This window comes from Anastrepha obliqua, chromosome 4, assembly GCF_027943255.1.
Source record: "Anastrepha obliqua isolate idAnaObli1 chromosome 4, idAnaObli1_1.0, whole genome shotgun sequence".
Taxonomy (NCBI): domain Eukaryota; kingdom Metazoa; phylum Arthropoda; class Insecta; order Diptera; family Tephritidae; genus Anastrepha; species Anastrepha obliqua.
The window spans coordinates 104,113,110-104,136,775 of NC_072895.1; the positions used below are offsets into that span (position 1 = coordinate 104,113,110).

The 23,666-nt window shown below is 36.2% G+C and overlaps 1 protein-coding gene across 3 annotated transcripts; it reads right to left on the reverse strand.

Annotated features, from left to right (window-relative positions):
* Nucleotides 1-1,619: 1,619 nt before the first annotated feature.
* Nucleotides 1,620-5,808, reverse strand: LOC129246223 (uncharacterized). 3 transcript variants are annotated; one of them, XM_054884861.1, is made up of 5 exons: nt 5,677-5,807; nt 5,491-5,620; nt 2,469-2,650; nt 2,204-2,388; nt 1,620-2,123 (listed from the first exon to the last, which is right to left on the reverse strand). In XM_054884861.1, the coding sequence occupies exons 3-5, from the start codon at nt 2,592-2,594 to the stop codon at nt 1,703-1,705; spliced, it is 732 nt and encodes a 243-aa protein (XP_054740836.1). In that variant the 5' UTR covers nt 2,595-2,650; nt 5,491-5,620; nt 5,677-5,807; the 3' UTR covers nt 1,620-1,702. The 3 variants fall into 3 exon arrangements, with proteins under 3 accessions (XP_054740836.1, XP_054740835.1, XP_054740834.1); XM_054884860.1 differs by having other exon boundaries at nt 5,491-5,629; XM_054884859.1 differs by lacking the exon at nt 5,491-5,620 and having other exon boundaries at nt 5,677-5,808.
* Nucleotides 5,809-23,666: the final 17,858 nt, after the last annotated feature.

Below are 23,666 nucleotides of genomic sequence, written 5' to 3' on the forward strand. Positions count from 1 at the left end.
CCAGTGCGGACCTAACCACAGCAAAATAATACCACATATGTATATAGCAGGGTAGTCAGCTCGGTTCTTTTATATGCCGCACCGATGTGGACTGATGCACTGATCATATGTAAATAGCTACACAAAAAAACGGATAGCCGTCTATCGGCTAAGCACTTTGTGGACTATCTGTGGCCTCCGTACAATTTCGGACGATGCTTCCTTCGTTATAGCCGATCTAGTCTCCGTAGACATTTTGGCGAAAGAAATGCAGTGTATTTAAGGCTATCCGAGCTCGACGGCAGATCAAGTCGTAAAAATATGGCAGAAGAAGAAAGGCGTCGTTCGCTCCCCACTGGCAAGACCGGTGGAACAGATCACCGAAAGGTAGATGGACGCATGGGCTAACACCCATTCTTACGATGTGGTTAGAAAGGAACCATGGGGAAACAAACTTCCATCTAACCCAATTCCTTTCAGGGTACGGGCTGTTTCGAAAATACTTCCATAGATTCGGCCATGATAGTTCACCAAACTACCCAATCTACATTGTTTCAATGCCCACGCTATGCTCCCGAAACCTGTAGCATATTAAACGGAGAGAATATTATACATTTTAAGCTAAAATCGGGTGATAACTGGAAGCGAATCTGCGCGCATGTAAAGCATATCCACAATGATTTAAGGCGCGCAGAGATTCGTAGACGAAATAACTAGCAGCCTATGAGCTACCAGCCCCGTGAGGTAATTCCTTTGTTGGACTGTTCCGCTTGGAGAGTGGTAAAAAGTGGAGAGGTGTTTAGTAAGTAGGTGTAACTGTGAGGCTACAAACCGTGCGTACTGCTATGCCGGCATTGAAGTACTCATGAGAGTTTCCTCTTCACGGGCGTCATCCCAAAAAAAAATACACTTGCACTTGCACTTGGATTTTCACTTACACTTGGACGTGTACTTGCACTTACACTTGGACTTGTACTTGCACCTGCACTTGGATTTGCATTTGCACTTGGACTTGTACTTGCATTTGCACTTGCTCTGGGAGCTGCAATCGAACTACGAGTACTCCTTGGAAACATAGCAAAGAGTAATTCATAATTTCAAATAATTTCACGAAACTGGCTCTGTTGAGGATAGAAAAGGACTGGTTCTGCTGAGACTATTGCTGATGCAGCGCAAAATTTTGCTGAATAACCTGCAACATCGAAATCTCGACATTCTCAGCAATTTGGTCTTCATGAATCGACTGTGTGGCGGATTCTCTTGCCGATGTACTCCTGGAGGCATCTAAATGATGTCCTTTTTCACATATAATTGTTATTAGACATATTTTTTGTTTAGCCGCACCTTTAGGGTTTCTCAAATACGAATTGGAATTATACAACGTAATTCGCAATCAGTTTAAAAAACTAGTTCCCAAAGCTATTATATTTACATACATCTGAATCTTAATAAGTATCAACTCATCTAAAGTGTGCTAAAACTCTCTTTGACTCTTTAAGCATATTTCTATATTTTCAGAAGCTTTCACTTTGAAAGCACTTCCGAGGCAAGAGCTTTCACTTAACTACAATAACTTTTACTTTCTTCTCTTACCAAATACTATTTTGCTTGAACACTGAAAACAAAACCTTAATACTCAATTCTGCATTCAAATGCTTTTATTACAATCCAGAGTTTTCCAAATATTTATAAAAGACTAATTAAAATTCCACTGCCTTGCCGCTTATATTTTTTTATATATGTATTTAGAGAGATAATTTTCCGTTTTTATTTTATACTTCAGAATTGATGTGGGCATATGTTGAATCGCTGCCGTAGTGCCCTGATGATCGTGGAAGAAGCCGCAATATCTCACCGGCTGGTACAGATTTAATTCCTGCCGCATGCGTGCACGATAGAACAAATCGGTGGCACAGTGTTTCAGTATGCGCAACTGTTTCTTCATGCAACGTCGGCACATATCCAAATTCAATTGGAATTGATGGAAATAATCACCGATGGGAGTTCTATTGCACTTTGAGCATTTGGCCGTATTTATGGGTGTGCAAATAATGGCGACTGCAGGCCAAAAAATGCGCTTGCAACCGAAAGCGGAGCATATCTTCAAACTGGTCGCCGGTTTGCTAAATGCATAATCAGCTGGGCTGTGAGATGGAAAGAAGGAAAATCAGCTCAACTGTTTTTTGGAAAGAATTTACACTTAAAAAGTACAAAACCAACTCACCTTGGCGTCAGGAGTTTCTTATCGTCAGCATACTTGGATCCCACATTGAATGGACGCGCCGCTTGTTTGGGTTTTTTCCGCAGTTCGACGTCGTAAGCACCAATTGGCGGAAAACGTGATATATTAGTGGGCGGCAGGCGTGGCAGTTTGCTTGCAAAAGATGAATAGCCCAGTGTAGATGGATACTACATATATAAAGAGGACGAGTAGGTAAGCATTGGAAATAAATTAATTTTTTTGTAAGATCATTAACCAACCCACTTACTTTTATTTCCAAACCTTTCGTGTGAAAATATTCGAAAGGACCAGGAAAGTCACGTACTTCGCCCTGCATTTTGCGCATAAATGGCGTTAAACTCGGGCCAGACATAGCGAGCGTTACACGCTCCATGCCCGAGCCGAAGGCAACACGTGGAATTTCTGGCGGGTTTACCACATAAACGAAGCCTAGAAGAAGTAGATAGAGAGAGAAGTGAGATAGAGAGAGGAGGAAATATGGAAAATAGAGCACGCGGTCGTCAAAAGGAGAAAATGCGCAACGCCGATAGAGAAAACAAATTATGAAAAATCATCGAGAATTTTGAACCACTTAAAATTTGCACGTTTTTAAATTAAAATTTAATGGGCTATGAAACAGGGTTCGCGATTTTTCTAAATTCTTAATTAAATTCTGAGTAAAGTGCTTGAAATTAAAAACACATAATTTTCATTCCATTCCATTCAGAAAGCTTTCACTTATAACTGAATATGCTAAAGCTGTCACTACAGATATATTGAGTTGCTTATATTTCTTAATATCCATTTTTTTAAAGCTCCCTTTTAATTGAGCTCCCTATACAGGGGACCTTGGAGACAGTTTCATCGCAAAATGAGAGGATTGGAACTACTCTGAGATTCTGTGGTCTGCTCCTCGAAAGATGGACCTCGCGTCGACTCAACGAGCGCTGGGCTAGCGCGCAAGCGTGCAAAATCGCGATATCCTTCTGGCCATGGATAGATCGGAAGTACTCGAGGGAACTTCTAAGGCTAACAAAGCAGTAGATCTCGAATTTGGTAGGTGTCCTTTTACGGGACATTGGTATTGGTATTGGGATTGATTCAAGTCCAACTTGGGATTGATTCAAGTCCAACTTGGGATTGATTCAAGTCCAACTTGGGATTGCTTCAAGTCCAACTTGGGATTGCTTCAAGTCCTTTTTGCGGAAGCTGTCTGGAGGACGAGGTAGAAAGTGACTGCTACCACAACAACAGCAACAATGAGGGGGAATCATCTCAGCTGCCCTGCTCTCGTCGGCAAATATTTAGACCTCTCGGCTCTCGTTCCACGACAGTCGGTTGTACGTAACCGAAACGACGCGGATTTATATCCGTCCAAGGACTGCCACTTCAGCAGCATTCCCCGTATATATATGGGGAATGTTTATGCTGCTACAACAACAACAAAAACTCTTCGTAGTCATCCTCTAATCCAAGGCCTCTTCTTGCTCTTTTCCACCTCTCTAGTACCTGCCTTCCCTTCTACTTTTCCCCTCTCTTCCCCCTGGACAAATTGTGAATATTTGTCCAAGTGGACCCCTCGCAAGGGCAGCCATTTATCCTAACCTAACCGAATTGAGCAGTTTTTGCTTTGCCTAAGCGTTCAGTTTAAACTTTATTTCTATTCAAGACGAATCTATTAAAGGTGGTATCAGTAAATCAGCTGATTTATCAGCTCAGAATGAAGCAAGGCGAATTCATTCTTTGTTTTCTTATTTGCCAATACTTTGCTTTGGCAATAAAACGTACAAAACATTGTTGTTGATCTAGTGCCACCACCTTTAAGGGGTTAGTCTACTTTGTCACTTTAAAATTTTTCAATTTTTTTTTTTTGCATAATTTGAAAGTATATATATCCAGAAATATTGTGTAAAAATTTTAAGAAAATCCGAGCACTCTAACTATTTTTTTTTTACCTGAACATCATTTCGTCTACCTGCGCGTATAGCGTGCATTAAAAACTTTAAACGCGTTTTTCTCAAAACAACGTTTTCAAAATCTAGCTCCACTGTATCTCAAAAACTAATCAACCGATTTTCATAAAATTTGGATCACCTATTCTAGATATAATTTGCACCAAATTGACGCTCGGGGGTTTTGAAATTTTAAATTTTTACTATATATTTTTTTTAAATATGCGAAAAAAAAAACCGTTCTATCAAAAATTTTCCATTTTTATCAGCCATTTTTTTTGTCTTCATTAAAACCTAATATCCGAGGGTCATTTTGTAGCCAGTATCTTACTGAATCTGAAACATTTTGATTTTTTTGTTTCAGACAAGCCGTTCTTGAGTTCTGATGGAGCTGCCTCACCAACCCATGTTTGAGACGTTACGCTTCACTGCTATTTTTTTACTAAAAATACTATAAAATTGAATAAAAAAAAATTTATTTCTGAATTTTAAGACTTTATTTAATAAATCAAACAAATTTTATATTACTATCATTTATAGTTTTCTCAAAAAAAAAATCACGAATATAGCCTTTTTTTCGAGTCTCCAAAGTAGACTGACCCCTTAATACATGAGCCTGGTTTCTATTTTAGTTTATTATTATTTCAGTGATATAAAAAGCTCGTTTTACATTATAGAGCATCCGCTTTGTAAAATCTTGCATTTTGAACTTTTTTATGCGCATCTCTCTTTTCCAGTTTCCTGCCTTTGTTTTCATTACACATTTAAGTATTTTTTTGTCCAAGTCTAAACTTGCCCATCAATTTCACTAGTCCTTTTCATTGCTCTTAGTATCTAAATCTCAACACTTTTAATAAAATATTCCAATATTACTTTTATCTGCTCTCGCCCGCGCAGTTATCAATTGCGTTTCGCGCCGTTGCGCTCTCAGGCATTCCCGCTCGAATTTTGTTAATTTTTTTAGAAACATGCCGATGCCAAAAGCAAAATTCAACTGAAGCATAGCTAATCAATGGCAAAATATTTGAAGCCTCACGCAATTCATCCAATCAATCCAGCGGCACTACCAAATCCATCGCGTAAGTAGGTCATCATCAGTGGGGGGTGGCCATGTGCAAAAAAAAACGGAGCACATTTCCCCGCGTAACACATTTGTGTGCGTATGCGAGTATATGTTGGTACGCATGTATGTGTGTCTAGTTCAATTAGCCGCCCAAAGGCAAACGCTCACGCAACTCATTTCCTCACGCATATCGTTTTTCGATATTCATTGGCAGTTTAGACAATTTATAGTTCCTATTAATCGTGGCAACTTTGAAGAGTGAAATAGCTACCGACCTGGTCCTGGTACGACCGCCACCTATGCAGCGTTATACTTGTACATATGTATTTGGCACTTGTACTTTTTACATTGGTATGTAAACGGCTTTGTTGTTGCACTTCCGAGCCCTCAAAAGTAATTGCACGCCTGTAAATTCTATTCCATTTTTTACTTCTCTTTCTCTCGCTTTGATCCTTACTCACCCTCCATTGCATTAATTCAGGATTTTTATTTGAAAAACAAACTTAAAGCTTCCCCAAAATATATTTTCTTTTATTTTCATTAAAGACAAATCTAATTAAATATTATAAATGACATTTGGCGTAATGTAATTCACACAGGCACGAGGTATTCTATGAAGCTTGAAGCAAGCACAGTGCTTCTCTTTCGCGGAGAGCAGATAAGCAATACATGACTGTAGAATATCGAGTATAAAACACTTCCGGTATGCGTTTCCAGAGGCCCTCTTTTTCTCGATTGGCGCGATTACCATCAGAGGCCCGAAAAAATGATGATTTTCAATAACTTTTTTTTTGCTAGTCAATTGCTTTATTTTACAAAAATTCGGCTTGCCTTTAGCAAAATTTCAAATAAAAAATTTATAATTGTAAAAGTTATCGGTGTTTGTGTGGAGCCCGTTTCGCCAGAAGTCCCTTGCGTTGATCATCACAAGTCGTTGGAGATTCGTCTAAAATCAATCGGACAAGAGAAATTAGTTTTCTTAATGGATAATCTTGTGCCTGACCGGAGCTTTTTCAAAATTAGTAATATGGCGGCCTCTGGAAATATTTTTCAGATTTTCGAGAAAAAAACCGACAATTAATTGTTAAAAAAAATCGAAATTTTTGAAAAATAAATCTTTCGATCAGGCACGAGTTTTTTATGTTTTTCAAAAGCAGTATAAATTTTATTGAAATATACCAAGCGGTTTTTAAATTACAGTGATCACCACATCAAAAAACATAGTTTTGAAAAAACGCATTTAAAATTTTGCTATCGAGCCCCGGAGCGCCCGAGCGCCCTTTGCTAATTGTTGAATAACTCGAAAATTATTTGTCGGATTCACTTCAAATTTTCACACAATGTTTTTAAGATATTATACTTTAAGGAAATGCAAAAAAAAAATCCAATTTTTTTGAAAATTCTAACTACCCCAAATCCCCTAACCGAATTTAACAAAGCGCGCCAGTCGCCATTTACCAGTTCCAAAGGTCTTATCGTAGTAAATACCGGTTAGACTCACAAGTTTTTCACCATCTGATCATTTTCAAGGCAGCCAGTGCGAGTGGGGTTGTCATGTATCATGATCACATTCACTTATTTGAACCATAAAAATTGCCAATCAGCAATCCCATAACTATTCTAAATGTTCAGGGAACGCAGATATGCATATTGAGGCATCCTAAAACTAACTTCTAATAGTGCCTGCACTTGCAGAAGAAGCGAATGTTGTTGTTGTTTCAGCAGCATAAACATTTCCCATACATATACGGGCAATGCTGCTGAAGTGAGAGTCCTTGGCCGGATATAAATCTAGGACGTTCCAGTTAAGTAAAACCGACTGTCGTGGGAACGGAGAGAGTGTTGTAATTGCTCACAGCAGAAGTAAGCCCAAGATACTAAGCAGTATCCACTGTTTTTGGCACCGAAGGACGTCCTTATACCCATTTCAGTTTCATTTGGAAAGATATTTTTTGACAACCTTCTATTGCGCGAGCTTTCAAAGAAATTTGACTGATATTTTCTTTACCGATGGGTTCTAGAATGAAATAGGTTCTGGAGCCGGATGGTACTAAAACAATAGCATTAAGCATCATTACGCCATGGGCGGAATGACAACTGTTTTCCAAACGGAAATTTTTGCCACTCTGAAAGTAGCAAAATCGATAATTGAGAGCAGATGAAGCGGGAAATGGATGAGAGTCTTTAGTGACAGTCAGGCTGCACTGAAGGCCCTGGAGAACGGATCAGTACAGGAATCATAAATTGGATCAGCGATTATGTATGCAATTTACTTAAAAAGCGATGGTTCGGTCTGGAATGCTGCAGAACTGTAAAGTCTTTTGTGACAAGCCCGAAGAGAATACCGTCGAACTTTCTACTAAAACTTGGAAGAAAACGCGTTCGGTTGATGGTGGATATTATTACAGAGCACAATCCATGGGGTAAGCATATGACCACCAGTGGAATCATTGAGGACCCGATTTGCCTTTCTTGCTTAAAGGAGCCGAATAGCACTGAGCATTTTATCTGTGAGTGTTCTGCCTTTGCTAGAGCAAGGCTGTGAATTATGGGTTTCGATGTTTTGAGAATGTTTAATATTCGTTCTCTCAAGCTGGAGGATATTTCGCGTACTCTTTGACCAACACGAAAAGCTTGCTGCAATATTCAAAGGCGAATAACGATTTCGCATGAGAATACTAAAGGTACAGTAAACAATCGATCATATGACCGCCAGTTTCCGAGTTTCGTAAAATGATTGCTGAGGAGAGGAAGAGTAGAGTCCATTCGCCACTTCCTATGCGGTAGTCTCGCTGAATATGCTGATTAGATTCATCAAAAGATTGGGAGGGTTGAGGGACATATAGAAAAAAGGCTGAGCAAACCTTCTATTGTAGCATTGTAGGTGTTCAGCTTGCAGACTTCAGCAGGACTAACATAAGGCTGGTTTCGGCATAACAGAAAAAAGGGGTAAAACTGTGGATAATTCCATTTATAGAAAAACATCAAATGCGCACCAAAAATTGAGTGAGAAACTCGCTCAAGCATATTGCAAGGGATTTGCGCGCTAAATACCTATATACGAGTACGTAACAGCCTAATTCTGGGTTTTCTTGATAAAAATTTCATCAAGAATTTCTGTCAAGCTTTTTATCAAGCAAAAGCTTTATGGGCACACTGTAAAAAAATTGATATATTAAAAAACTCTATAATTTCAACATGAGGTGAACAGTTGATAGTTGTCAAATTCGAAAAAGATGGATGACGAAAAAGTGTAAGTTTATAAATTTCATCTAATTGTTAATGAACAAATGTTATAATATTCTTATATTTCGCAGAAAAGGTAAATACGATTGCGGAACATACGAACAACTTCAGTGTTATACTCGTTTTTTCCGCGATGGACCCGAGTTGCTGTCGGAGAAAAAGTTGGGGACGGGACAGAAACAGACTGTAAGTATCTATAATGTAAAGTAAAAAGACAACGGCCGCCGTAGCAGAATGGGTTGGTGTATGACTACCATTCGAAGTTCAGAGAGAAAATAGGCTCGAATCTCGGTAAAAGACCAAAAATGAAAAAAAAAAGTTTATTTTAATAGCGGTCGCCCCTCGGCAGGCAATGGCAAACCTCCGAGTGTATTTCTGCCATGAAAAAGCTGCTCATAAAAACTATCTGTCGTTCGGAGTGGGCTTGAAACTATAGGTCCTCCATTTGTGGAACAACATCAAGACGCACGCCACCAATAGGAGGAGGCCCATTATCGCGGCCGTTCTATTTTAAGTATTGTGGGTTCTATAAGCGCGCCATTTGGAAGAAAATCGAGTTCTTTTATCACGCCTCTTTTATGTTTCTGCATTTTATTGTCTGATATTGAGTAATTTTCTTGGCTCCTCCTTGTCGACCAAACTGCACGACTTTTCGCTTTTTAAATTTACATAGGTCTTCAGTTTATCGAATTAAAAAACAGAAAAATGCACTTAAGAAGTACTTAAAGTCCATAGAAAGCAGTCCGTCAAAACTTTCGCCACAAGAGAAAAGCTTTACAAGCAGTTTTTGAAGTAGAGGCCGCGAAGTCATCCAATGATGGATCATATGGAGAGTAGATGGTGCAATCAGATCACTTAACATTTATATCTAATGAGCTCTGGAAAATAAAAAACCTATAGCAACACTCTAGTGAGCTACTTACCTAATGAAGCAGTTAACTTGAAAAGCATTTTGCACAAAAAAGACTTTAAATTTTTAATTATATTAAATTTATTTAATGAAAATATGTTTTTTTTTCCGATAATTTGTTTAAATTAACTTTGACTTAAAGTGAAAATGAATCTTCCGAGGCATCTCGAGAAAATTTGTTTGCGATGCACACAACGTAGCTCTTGACAGGATTATCTGAAACAATAAAATCTGTAGGCGTTTGTTAAAGGAGATGTTTCTCGAGGTATCCCTGGAAGGAGTTTTTCTATTGATTTTTTAATTTTTCATAAAAACAATATCGGAGTTTGTTTTTGTAAGAATAACAATTATTAAACAAAAACAAAATTTCCTGCTGAATTATGTGATGAAACAATTGATCCAATAAATTTTATTATGGCGCACTTTTCTTTCTTGATTGGCGCGATAGCCGCTCAAGCGATTTTAGCCGAACTTAACAAAGCGTGCCAATCGTTTCTTTCTCTTGACTTGGACACATAACAAGGCTTTCCTCTGCTACCACAAGCTGGTATCGAATCGAATACTTTCAGAGCTACAGAGCTACTGGAGCTACTTTGTATCCATTCAGATGATATGACCTAATCTACTGAGCCGCCGTATTTTTATTCGCTGTACTATGTCTATAGTAAGTCGTTGTAAAGTTCATATAGCTCATTACTCCACCGCCTGCAATACTCGTCGTCACCAACGTATAAAGGTCCACAAATTTTCCCCATTATCTGTCTCTCAAACCCTCCCAAGGACTGCTATCATTGTCCTGCTTCTGCGTCATACAATAGGACGGGCATGATGAGAGACCTGAAAAAGTTTGTTCGTCGCGAAAGGACTTTAGTACTCAATTGCTTAAAGCTCTTCGTCTGCTATAGGTGGTGGTTGGACTCCGATATCGGCATGCAGGGGTTAGGAGTTTAAGAAGTTGTTGGGCGTCTCCCGGTGAATGTCGTTTAGCGTCTGTCTATATATTGCCCAGTCCAGTAGTTGAAGTTGTGTTTTGTCCTAGACGTCGTCGGCGTATTCCAAAATAGCACTTGTTGGCAAGAGAAATTCTCCATTGGATTTCATAGCTTGTATTACTCTCGGTATTAATGCTTAATAATCACACCAGTTCGGTTTCCGAAAACAACATCCAACTGTGCAACAGGTTCACAGAGTAGTAAACAAAATTACAGACGATAAGAAGAAATATTGCACTTCCACGTACTCGTATTTGGATATCGCGAAAACTTTTGACAGAGTATTGGACAAAGGTCTTCTATACTAGCTAAAAAACATTTTACCACTTATCATATCATATTTAATATCCTTAAAAGCTACATAACTGATAGACACTCCTTCATAAAATACGACGACAGCTGGAGTACCTCAAGGAAGCGTACTGGACCCCATACAATACTTAGTATACACAGCAGATATACCAATGCCAACTACTCTAGGATCAATGATAGCTACATTTGCAGACGATACAGTCTTAATGTCAGGTAACAACAATGAAAAAGCAGCAACAAAAACACTGCAAGATACGCTATCAGCTACAACACAATGGTTTGAAAAATGGGGCATTGAGGTCAATAAAAACAAAACACAACATGTAATATACGCGAAGAGAAAATCTGCAAGACATCCAATCCAAATTAACGGAGAAGACTGAACTATGTCGGTAGACACAATAGCCTGATGCTAACATGGGTCCCGGGACACGTGGTTATCGTGGGTAACGAGAGCTCTGACTCCTTAGCTAAGATGGGCCCTGAGGCCAACTTCTTTGGCCCAGAGCCCGTTTTGCCATTCCCTTTTGCGGCCATCAAAGCCACGGTTAGAAAATGGATTACTATCATACAACGCACAAGCGAGCTTGGCTGGCTGAGAGAGGCAGTAGTGTGGAGAGGCCCGTGTAGTACAATGTACTTAATTAATGTCTGAGTGCTACACTTGCTAGTTGTCCCGACATAAAAATACACTCAAGTGCAAAATATTTAGGCAACACGATTGACTCAAAACTCACATGGAAACAACACATACTGAACAAGAGAAACGAGATGCAAAACAAATTCCGACAACTCGATAACAAATGAAATATAAATCAATAATTAGACCGACATGGACCTACGGACTAGAAATTTGGGGGACTGCCAGTACATCAAACCTACAAATTATACAGAGAAGTCAATCTAAGATGCTAAGGACAATCACAAACGCAAATGGGTAAGAAATGACGATATTCACCGCGACCTCGGCATAGACACTGTCACTGAAACAGTAAAAAGAAGCAGCAGTAAGCATATCTTGCAACTATTAGAGCACAAAAGCTATGAAATGAGACTGGTACCGGAAATGGAATTTCAACCAAGAAGACTAAAGCACAAAACACTCACAGAACTTGCTCGTACTGTAATATAAATAAAATTATAGAAAACTATGTTGTGTTAGTAAAACTATAACTAAATACCACCAAAGACACGTTTCCACGTTACCCAAACGACCCGGATTTATATCTGGCCAAGGATTGCTACTCCAGCAGCACTCCCCGTATGTAAGTATTGGGACCTTTTATGCTGATATAAAAACAACAACAACCACCAAAGACAATAATGTTCTCTTCCCAAGGGAAGGGACATTTTAATTCCACACCACAACACCAATTACCTATTGTTAATATTAACAGATTATAATTTATAATGGAAATAATTAAAAAAAAAATAATAATAATGCTGCTTCCGAAATAACCGAAGTCCCTTACTACTTCAATGGTGTGGCGTACTCGGACTATGAAATAACAAGTTTTAGAAAAACGCCTTAGAGCCGAACAGGGATAAAAAACCCGGCCGGGAGCAACTCTATTCATAACTCGCCAATTTTGATCCGATCTACTTGAATTTCGACACAATATTTTTTGAAATATTTTAAATTTATTAAAAATATATTATTTAAAAAAGTAAAAAAAAATGTGAAAAAAATTTAAATACCTTACTTTGCATTAGTAGCTGATAACACACTTGCGGTATTCGAGATTAGCCCAAATGTAACCATTTTGGTATATTCACAAAGCCACTGAGCCTGAAATGAGTATCGTCACTTTATATTATAATACAAACCTCCCTAACTCCAATCCTCTCCGACTCTGGCAGCTTTTTATGTTTTAAACTTGATTAGCTCTTAACAACAATAACATATCGCTAAAAAGCCAATTTAACTTATAAAGAATAGCTACTGAAACATAGTTCTATAAATCAATATACCTTATGATCAAAAAGTACCGGGAATATTTAATTTAAACGAACCGCACACGTGGGAACCGGTCCATATTTTTGACGTGATAACGTCTTATAATTCGATTTAACAGGCTGCACGCACGAAAAAATGTGTCGTTACCTTGCTCATTAGTGTTACCTTGCTCATATGTAGTTACCTTGCTCTTTAGTGTTACCTTGCTCATTAGTGTTACCTTGCTCATAAGTGTTACCTTGCTCATATGTAGTTACCTTGCTCATTGCCGTTACCTTGCTCATTTGTCGTTACCTTGCTCATTGCATTGATTGAACTGCAAGCGAAAGCACGGAACGAACGACAAAGCAAACAAAGCAAACGAACGGCAACGTTCGACATCTTGCTCTCTCCTACTTAAGTGAGCGTATATATGTATGTATATGCGCATATGTACATATATAAATTCACGTATTTGTATTTACATATGCCTTCTTATTGATTATTATTAATTTGATTCACTTGAAGAATTTAAAATAAAACCAAGTTTGTTAATAATACCTGTTGTTTTAATGTTATTATTATTAATTTTTTTATTATATATGAAGGAAAAAATGTATGGTAATATTTACCATATACTTTATAAGATATGTTGTCTATACTAATATTATAAAGAGGAAAACTTTGTTTGTTTGGAATGAAGAGGCTCAAAAACTACTGGACCGATTTTAAAATTTCTTTGACCATTCGAAAGCTACATCCTCCACGAGTAACATGGATTATATTTTATTTTGGAAATAGTGCTCGAGATATAGGTCAAAACGTGGACCCGGGTAACCTTCGGATGTATATGTACAATATGGGTATCAAATGGAAGCTGTTGGTGAATGCTTTAGTTCAGAGTATTTCCATCCGCTCCGTGACTAGGGTCTCGAGATATAGGTCAAAACGTGGACCCGGGTAACCTTTGGTTGTGTATGTACAATATGGGTATCAAATGAAAGCTGTTGATAAGTGCTTTAATACGGGGTAATTTTCATACCTATTGATGACTAGGGTCTGGAAATATATGCCAAAACGTGGACCCGCCGTGTCTTTGCACCGAATTAAACCAAACTTACACACATTGTTAAGGAGGTATTGAAGATGGTTTCCGTATAGTTTGGATACCTATTGGTAGATAGGGTCTCGAGATATAGGTCAAAACGTGGACCCGGGTAACCTTCGGACGTGTATGTACAATATGGGTATCAAATGGAAGCTGTTGGTGAATGCTTTAGTTCAGAGTATTTCCATCCGCTCCGTGACTAGGGTCTCGAGATATAGGTCAAAACGAGGACCCGGGTAACCTTTGGTTGTGTATGTACAATATGGGTACCAAATGAAAGCTGTTCATAAGTGCTTTAATACGGGGTAATTTGTTATGTTATGTTATGTTATGTTATGTTATGTTATGTTATGTTATGTTATGTTATGTTATGTTATGTTATGTTATGTTATGTTATGTTATGTTATGTTATGTTATGTTATGTTATGTTATGTTATGTTATGTTATGTTATGTTATGTTATGTTATGTTATGTTATGTTATGTTATGTTATGTTATGTTATGTTATGTTATGTTATGTTATGTTATGTTATGTTATGTTATGTTATGTTATGTTATGTTATGTTATGTTATGTTATGTTATGTTATGTTATGTTATGTTATGTTATGTTATGTTATGTTATGTTATGTTATGTTATGTTATGTTATGTTGTGTTATGTTATGTTATGTTATGTTAAAGTATATTATGTTATGTTAATGTTAACTCATTCTCTATATCCATACAAAATATCTATCAAACAAATAAAATTAAAATTTTCTTTTGAAAAATGCAACCATTCAATCAGTATTTTCTTATGACGTTATCACGTGAAACTATCGTCAGTAAACCGACTTTACAGACAACCTCTTTTTTCTTATGTTGGTAGGACTGTAAGACATCTGTCACATTTTAGCGCTGTCGGATCATTTGAAAGATACTGCACGTCGCAAGCGGCCGGAAATGTTAACAAACAATTCTTGGATTTTGCATGATGATAACGCGCCATCGCATCGAGCCCAAATTGTGCTGGATTATTTGACCAAACACTAAATAAATACCATCGTGCAAATACCATATGGGCCCGTGCGACTTCTTTTTGTTTCCCAAGTTGAAGTAACCACTTCGTGGTAGGAGATTTCAGTCGATAGAGGGGATCAAAGAGAATGCGACGAAGGAGCTGAACGCCTTCCTTTCGTCGGCCTACCAGAGGTGCATGGAGGTCTGGGTTAAACATTGGCACATGTGTGTTTCTTCAAGCGGGTCATACTTTGAAGGAGATAAAATAAATTTGCCTGAAATTTAACTATGTTTTGTATTATTTAAACATTCCCGTTACTTTATTTATTTATTTATTTACTGTCTTTGAATGAATACATTCTTACAGACTATATTAAGCTAAAGTACAATAGTTTAGTAGTTACTAAGAAAAGAACGATTTAAGATGATTGACTAAGATGCCATACGGCCATGTAAAATCCGCACCAGAAGAATTGAAAAATATATTTAAATCTGCACATGCCCTAGGAATCGGAGCATTCACCCCATAGTTGGTTCTCGAGAAGCCAATTTTAAAGGTTTCGTACTGTCGGAGCCTCATATTGGGTATATTAAATTGAATTTTACTTAAAAGGGAGGGACAATCAATAGATCCAGAAATGATACGAATAATAAATGAGCACGATAGAATAGATCGTCTGCTATCAAGTGGTTTTAAGGGGTAACACCACTGTACACGCGTAAAATAAACACGATTTTTCAAGAATTTTTTTGTATAGAAGGAAAGGGAAAACAATCACTCTGATTTGGGAAGTTATTACTTATATACTAAAATACAAAACTACAAAGTTGGATCGAAAAATTTTACAAAATGGCGGCATTGGAGACATTTTTGTAATGTGGTTTCTCTTGAAGGAGCTCCGCGGCACGCAACACAGAGGGTGCAAATTTTAATCTGGAACAAAGAAACATTTTTTTTCTTAATCTAGATAAGAATAGCTAGAGAAACACGTAGGGGATTTAAAAAATATTTATTTTTGTGGAATTAGCAAGCATTTGAAGGAAAAAACTCTATTTTGGACTAAAAAAAACGGCACTTAAATAATTATAACAATCGTTTAAATTAATCTATCGAAAATCCCCTACGCTCTTCTCTTAAGAAGGTTATTATACAGACGTAGTGAAAAACCTGATTAAAAATATTTAAAATTGTTTGAGTTATGCTGCGTGCCAATTTCAGAAAACGTGTTTTGAGAAAAACGCGTTTAAAGTTTGGAAATTTGGAGAAGTCGTTAGGTAGCAGTCACTAACGCTTGGTTAAAAGCTTAAAATATTTATGAAATAGACTTCGGTAACGTATAAAACTTTTTGTTCTGTATTTTAAAAGGTTCAAAGAATTTTTAAGCTTATAAAAAAAAATCAATTTTTTTAAATTTCTACAGTGGTGTTACCCCTTAAGTCTATCAATCAACATCGACAGCGGTACGATGGTACAGGTTCAGAACAGTTTAAAGATCGGAGCGCAAAAGGAAGAAAAACTTTCTGAACTCTCTCAATCCGATTAGACAGACCTATTTGGTACGGTCTCCAAATAACAGCGGCATACTCTAATCTTGATCTAACAAAAGCACAATACAATGTTTTGAGAGTGTGTTGGTTGGTAAATGCAGAACAATTTCGGCGTACGAATGCTAGCATCGCATATGATCGTCTTTTGACGTGCTTCGTATAGTATTGCAGGCTTTCCTTTGCAATCCGTTGAGAAAATTAAAGACTTAGGCGTTATTTTCGACTCTAAGCTGAATTTCACTAGCCATGTTGTGAAATTCAGCTTAGAGTCGAAAATAACGCCTAAGTCTTTAATTTTCTCAACGGATTGCAAAGGAAAGCCTGCAATACTATACGAAGCATGCAAAGTATTGTTTTATTTAGCATATTTTACGTGAAAGCATTTGCTTATATTTAGTGACAAACGGTTTAAATAGCACCAGTTCCGGACATTGTGCAAGTCGGTTTGCAACTTTTCAGAGTCACTAACACTGTTAATCACCGCAAATATTTTAATATATATTTTTTCTTTCTGATCGTAGGGTATCACTACAACTACTCCGCCCACTTAAATAGTAATCACTTTTAGCGCGATATCTATTTTAATAAAATTCACTGCACGTAATGAAGTTTTGTTGCTTGTTAACAAATCCTATAAAAAGGAATATCACTGTGATAAGAACACAAAACAATCTTATCACAACGATCGTTCCTTTAATCGAATTTGTGAATCACCCTGAAGCTGTATGCATTCACTCACAGAGCTTTCATCGGCGAAAGCTGCCAAAACACTGTTTATACTTTTATCTTGTAGTTAATTCACATTTTCTTCACATTTCCATTTCATTATTTTGCGCTGCTCAAAGAGATTTCAATCGAAGAATCGATCATATGAACCTAAGCTAATAAAAAACTTCACGGTAACTTTCACAAAGCTGTTTATTAAGTAAGTAATGCTTTTTACAAGAAGTTTGGATTGATTGATGATTGATGCATGAAGTATGGATTAGCATTAAAAATACTTCCAAGCTTCTGATATCCACAGAAATACGTATAGAAATACGCTGTAGTACTTTTACAAACTCAATTAAAAGTATCGGACTGTGATATATTCATGAAATGGAAATATGTCACAGCGCCCGTACCTTTGATCGAATTTGTCACTCATACGAAAGTTTCACGCCTGTAAAAAAAGCGCTATAAATCACTTTTAAGGTTTCACAAAATATTTCAAATTTCAAATTTGGCGTTGAGGATTTCAAGACAGCGAGCTCCAATGGTTATTTAGCTTTATGAAAAAAATAACATCACTAAAGCTCAACAACCAGAGACGCCACTTACTGCCCACATAGTTTACGAGCCAAATTATCCACTTTTTTCACAAAATACTTACGCTGTTTAACTTATAAAAATCACATTTTTGGCGTAGATTTTCGTACCCTTTAATACTTTTTTTGTTTCATAGTGCAATTTTTCCTACCCTAAATTGCCCAGCGATGATTAATGAAAATCAAAATGCGCAAAATGTGACTAAAAAATCGCACAAAGTAATTTTTTCTGGTATTGGAAAAAGGAAAAACAATCTGATATACTCATAAAAAGGAAATATGTATATCACAACGATCATAATTTTATTAGAATTTGTCACTCACACGAAATTTTCACACCGCCCACAAAAATGCGCTATAGAGCTTTCACAAACTCAGCAAAACAAAAAAACAACCATGCGATATAATCACGACCGTTATTTTATTCGAATTTGTTACGATTTTTTCACTCCAATCGTAAAAATGTGCTTTGAAGCTTTGACAGCCTCAATGTAAAAGTATGAGACTGTGATGTAATCATAAAAGAGGGAATATATCACAGCACCCGTACCTTTAATCGAATTTGTCACTCAGACGAAAGTTTCACATCATTCACAAAAGTGCACTGTAGAGCTTTGGCAAACTCAATTGAAAAGTAAGAGACTGTGATTTAATCAAAAAATAGAGAATATATCACAGCACCCGTACCTTTAATCGAATTTGTCATGAAATTTCCACACTAATCACAAAAATGCGCTTCAAATCACTTTTAAGGTTTCACAAAATATTTCAAATTTCAAATTTGGCGTTTGAGATTTCGAGACAGCGAGCTCCGATGGTTGTTGAGCTTTATGAAAAAAAAATACCATCATCTAAAACTCATACAACCACAGAAGCTACTTACTTCCCAAATAGTTTACGAGCCAAACTTTGCACTTTTTTCACAAAATACCCACGCATTATAGTTGCATTTATTTTAAAATTACAGCGCGAGTTTTCGATCTAGTCACTTTATATGCAATGGAAAATCTAGGCGACTAGTTCGACAATCGCTGTTTAATTTTAAAATCATATTTTCGGCGTAGATTTTCGTACACTTTAATACTTTTTAGATCACATTGTTTTAATTCTGTTGCTATAGTGCAATTTTTCCTGTTACAAATTGCCCAGTGATGATTAATGACAACAAAACTGGCCAAAATGTGACTAGAAAAACCGCACTCAGTAGTTCTTTCTGATGTTGCTTTTTGAACACCCCTTAATACTGCATGCCACATTCGACAATATCAAACAAACTTACCTAGTGATGCAGAGAGAGATTTTGTCTAATGCCAGAGAGAGTAAGAATTAAAGCGAATACTGAATAAAGTAGGAGTATGCGCTTCATAATTTCTTTGGCTGGTGAAATATGATAGTTTTAAAATTTAACAAGACAACTCCGTGCTAAAGCGATCGTTTACTGCCAAGATCCTTTTTATAATGGTCAACTTCCGCTTCTGCTCTGCTATTTATGCAAAAGCCGAAGGCAAGCACCAACGTCCTTGTGGCCGGATAAAGCCCAGATTTAGTGAGCAGTAGTCAGTGTCCTAGCAAGTAAATCAACCGTTAAAGGCGATTGCCGGAAGGTAGAATTAGTTACCTTTGTGAAATTGCGAATTAGCATTAGCGTAAAATGTATTAAAATGTATACTAAAATCTGACTTACGCTAATCTCCTTCAAGGTTATTATTTACGGATACTAGCAGAACATTGAAAATTAAAAATAAATCCTTCCTGGAAATCTCTAATATCATTTACACTTCTGGGAAGTCCGTAACGTGTTTATGCAGCTGCAACTGCAACCGTTAGTCAGTGTGTATTTATCAGAGTGCAAAATTAATCATCCCATTTTGTTTTTGAATAATTTTTTCATGAAATCAAACAAAAAAATTATAACTTTCGAATGGCAAATGTATTTATCAGGGCGCAAAATTAATCATCCAATTTTCTTTCTGAATAATTTTTTCAACAAATAAAAAAAGGCCTGATTTAAAAAACATTATAATTTTATCAGGGCCCATTTAATCATCCCATTTTTTTGAATATTTTTTTTTTTATTGAATCAAAAAAATATAATTGTGAAATGGAAAATGTATTTATCAGGGCGCAAAATTAATCATCCAATGTTGTTTCTGAATCATTTTTTTATTAAATGGAAAGAAAATTACAATTTTGGAATGGAAAATGTATTTATCAGGGGGCAAAAATAGTCACTCAATCTTGTTTTTGAATAATTTTATCATTAAATCAAAAAAATATAATTGTGGAATGGAAAATGTATTTATCAGGGCACAAAATTAATCGCCCAATGTTGTTTCTGAATCATTTTTTCAACAAATGAAAAAAAAGATAATAATAAAAAAAATTATAATTTTATCAGGGCACAAAATTAATCACCCAATCTTGTTTTTGAATAATTTTTTTTATTAAATAGAAAAAAATTATAATTTTGAAATGGAAAATGTATTTATCAGGGCGCAAAATTAATCATCGAATTTTATTTTTGAATAATTTTTAGTAATTTCAAAATATTGATGCTGGCAACACTGCCTAGAAAAGGAGAGCACTCAGCTGGTACGTCTTTACGTAAAAAATCAACTCGCCTCAAATTTTGCGGTGATGAGTTTTCATTTATATTGAACTCCCACATATTTGATAGTGTCAGCTGACACTTTCAGCGCTTTATGCCGGTGGATAACTGAGGCACACTCCTCTCGCTTTGGGCCCAGCCCAGCTTGTTTTCTGGGCCTATACCGTTAGATGGTGACGATGGCGACCGGTGACTACACCGTTGGCAGGGCTTGATAAACTGAACAACAGCTACAACTTAATTAGCAGAAAATGCCTGTACGCATTAAAACAAATACTGGCATCTGGCTTCAATTAAATCCATTTAAATTTTGGAAAATTTTTACGGAATTTTTGAATTCCATTTGCCATTTACAGTTCTCGGAAGTAATAGGTCTGCCACAATGAGTCCGTTTTGCGGTATACAAATAAATCAGCTGTTTTGTATTGTATGTTGCCTGCATTGTTGTTGTGCCTGAAAGTAGAGAATTGGGCGTGTTTTGTCTGTTCCAGCAAGACGAGCGGTACGAATTTGGCAACCATTGCACCAACATGTTGTACCATGAGTTGGACGGCTGTTTAGTATACCCGTTACAACGCGTTGTCCAAATTTATTATTCTAATTTTCGTGGTGATGAACATTTCGCAAAATTCAGGCTTGAAGTGAAATTTGTTCAATAATAATTATTTATTAATTGTGATTTTACTTTTTTCAATATTTTTATAAAAAAAAAATTTTAATTTAATTTAATTTTTAAAATTTTTATTTTTTAATTTGTTTTTTTACTTTTTTTTTTAATTAAAAAAATTTTTTAATTTTTTTTTTTTAATTTGTTCTCTAAATTTTTTATTTTTATTTTTTTGGTAATTTTGTTTTTGTCCTGTAAAAATGACTAAAAGCAAAATGTATACAAAATTTGTTGTACAATCTGCGTCTACACGCTCCTACTTATTGTACCACCACTAACTTCACCCACCAAAAATTAAACCATTTTAATTTTCATGCAACCATTGGACCAACATGGAAATCGGTTGTACAACCATACCATGATATAACCGTTCATCCAACTTGCACAGGTGGATACAACGATTGGAGCGTGTATACTTTGCATTAGTAAATATATATGTATACCTGTATGTTTAGTACCTGCTTAGTTGATAACTAAGTCATAGAGAATTAGCTGCGAAACTCGTTTTGTCGTGAGAGCGCTGCCAAGATGTGCATTTTTGATAGCTTTCGTCAAAGATGCCACACCGAACACACATTAATTGGGTGATTTTTAAACAAAAATTGGAAATTTTTCAGTTTCTACACCACCTTTGAGGTATGCAAACGGCACGTAACCGAAGTTAGTTTTGGGCCTCTTTGGTCCACGTAAACATGGATATAAAACACAATTTAAAACAAAATAAACACAATCAATGTAAAATATGAAGTGAGCAAAAAAATGTAAAATAAGATTTAAAGAAAGTTATTAGACACTATAAGATAAAAATAATGAAGGTAAAAGACAAATTGTAAAGAAATGTAGAAAATATAGCAATTTTTGCATGTAACTGCAAAACAATAAAAATGAAAATAACGATTAACAAAGACAAAAATTCATTTTTATAACTTAAAAAATAGTTAGCAAAACTATGTTAGTAAAATATCACAAATATATATAATTGCATATTTACAAATAATCCAACAATCACCTTTCAATAGCAATAGCAACATGTATGTCAATTTTTAACGCACTAACTTTAATATATACCTTTTTCCTTTTTATTTCCCCCTCCATTTAACTATAAATTCTTCAAAATATGCAAATCGCACCATTAACGTAAAAACGAACTGTTTTCGGCAGTGCGCCCTACCTCTGGCAACTCGCCATTTCACCTATTCGCTGTTCATTTGCTCAATATTGAAATCAGTTCACGGGCGCGCTCTCGCATAAAGTGAGAGAGTTACTTGCATACCTACTTATCTATGACTAAGTTTTAAACCGACTAGTGAGGATCGGACTTGCAATTCGTCTCGCTAAATTCTGGCCGAATTGTAGAACAATAGAAAAGGTTGAACGCTTAAATACTGTTGCCTGTCGTCCAATATGGCATACTTAGTTAAACGGTTTGATTATATTTGGTTTGTTTTTGTTTTTTTTTTTTGCTTTGTTTAGCTTTACCTGGATTTGCGAGCGCGGACAATTCTGGGAAGGAAGAAAAATGCATTAAGTAATTCTCGAGACCACATGTTTGACAAACATATCGACATATGTGCTTATACATATGTATACTTATAGTATATTATATAGTATATAATGCAATCACGCATTCAATTCATATGGATTTGATACCGATGTAAAATATAAATTTTTGTAAGGATTAATTTATCGAAAGTAATTAAAAAAACTTTCTTTATTGTCAAACCAACAAATACCAAAATTATGTTGAAATCTGATGTTGTTCTCAAGCCAAATTGTACAAAAATAAACTCTCACACCTTTGAGTCAATCTCAAAAAGTAGTGACCTTAAATACTTCTGGTAACTAAAAATTTTTGTATTTTTGATTAAGGAGAAAAATTACTTACATATTTATGTTATTTCTTTCTCTCTATAAAGATGTTTAGAAAACTATATAAATATGTAAACTTTATAAATCTCTTAGGTAGTAAGGTGAAATGGTTGAAGTGCCGGTCTGGCACTCCTCAAGTAGCACTAAAGTGCCGTTTTGATACCATTATGAGACCTCCAACAGGTAGAGATTTACAGCCAGCCAGAGCTATTGATAATGATTAATGGAGAAGATTGATTGGATTTAGGTTGGCGCACTGCTCCAGGCTGTCGAAGAAAGGAGCACCCAGTGATCTTAATCGTCTAGCTGCCAAACCGGGACATTTACAGAGAAAGTGCTCAACAGTCTCCTTCTCTAAAATATCCCACAGCTTCTGCAATGGTGGTTATATGGTAATCCTAGCTTTTCCGCGAGTGTGCCGATCGTCCAGTGACCGGTAAATACAGCTACGAGTTTGGAAATTGAATGGCGAGGAGTCCAAAGGACTTTCTGAGTCCTTCGTGTATCGTATTGGGACCAAAGGGTTTTCGAAATAGCACATGAAGAAATGGAGCTCCATCTTTTCTGTGTTTCCCTGAGAAATAAATCTCTTAAATTGAACAATTAAATTTATTTATTTAAACATTGCAGACACTGAACTCAGGACTTGCGTTTTTCCTAAACGCGTTATCGACTTTCTTACTAATGATTTCATGTAGGTAATTAATGGAATAGCTTCATGAGATTATCAATATTTTTTTTGTGCATTCGATGATTCCAAGAATTACTTGTGCATTTTTCACTAACGTCACTTTTTTGGTACCTAAAGCCATTAGACTGTTTTGGACCCTTAGTTGGAACTTTTATCTAGAAATGATTGCTCGCAGAAAGGGATGCTGCTCAGAACGGGCTTCACATGCGAAAGTTGTCATTATCTGTTATAGCATTTGCTTATTTTGTGTTAATTCAACT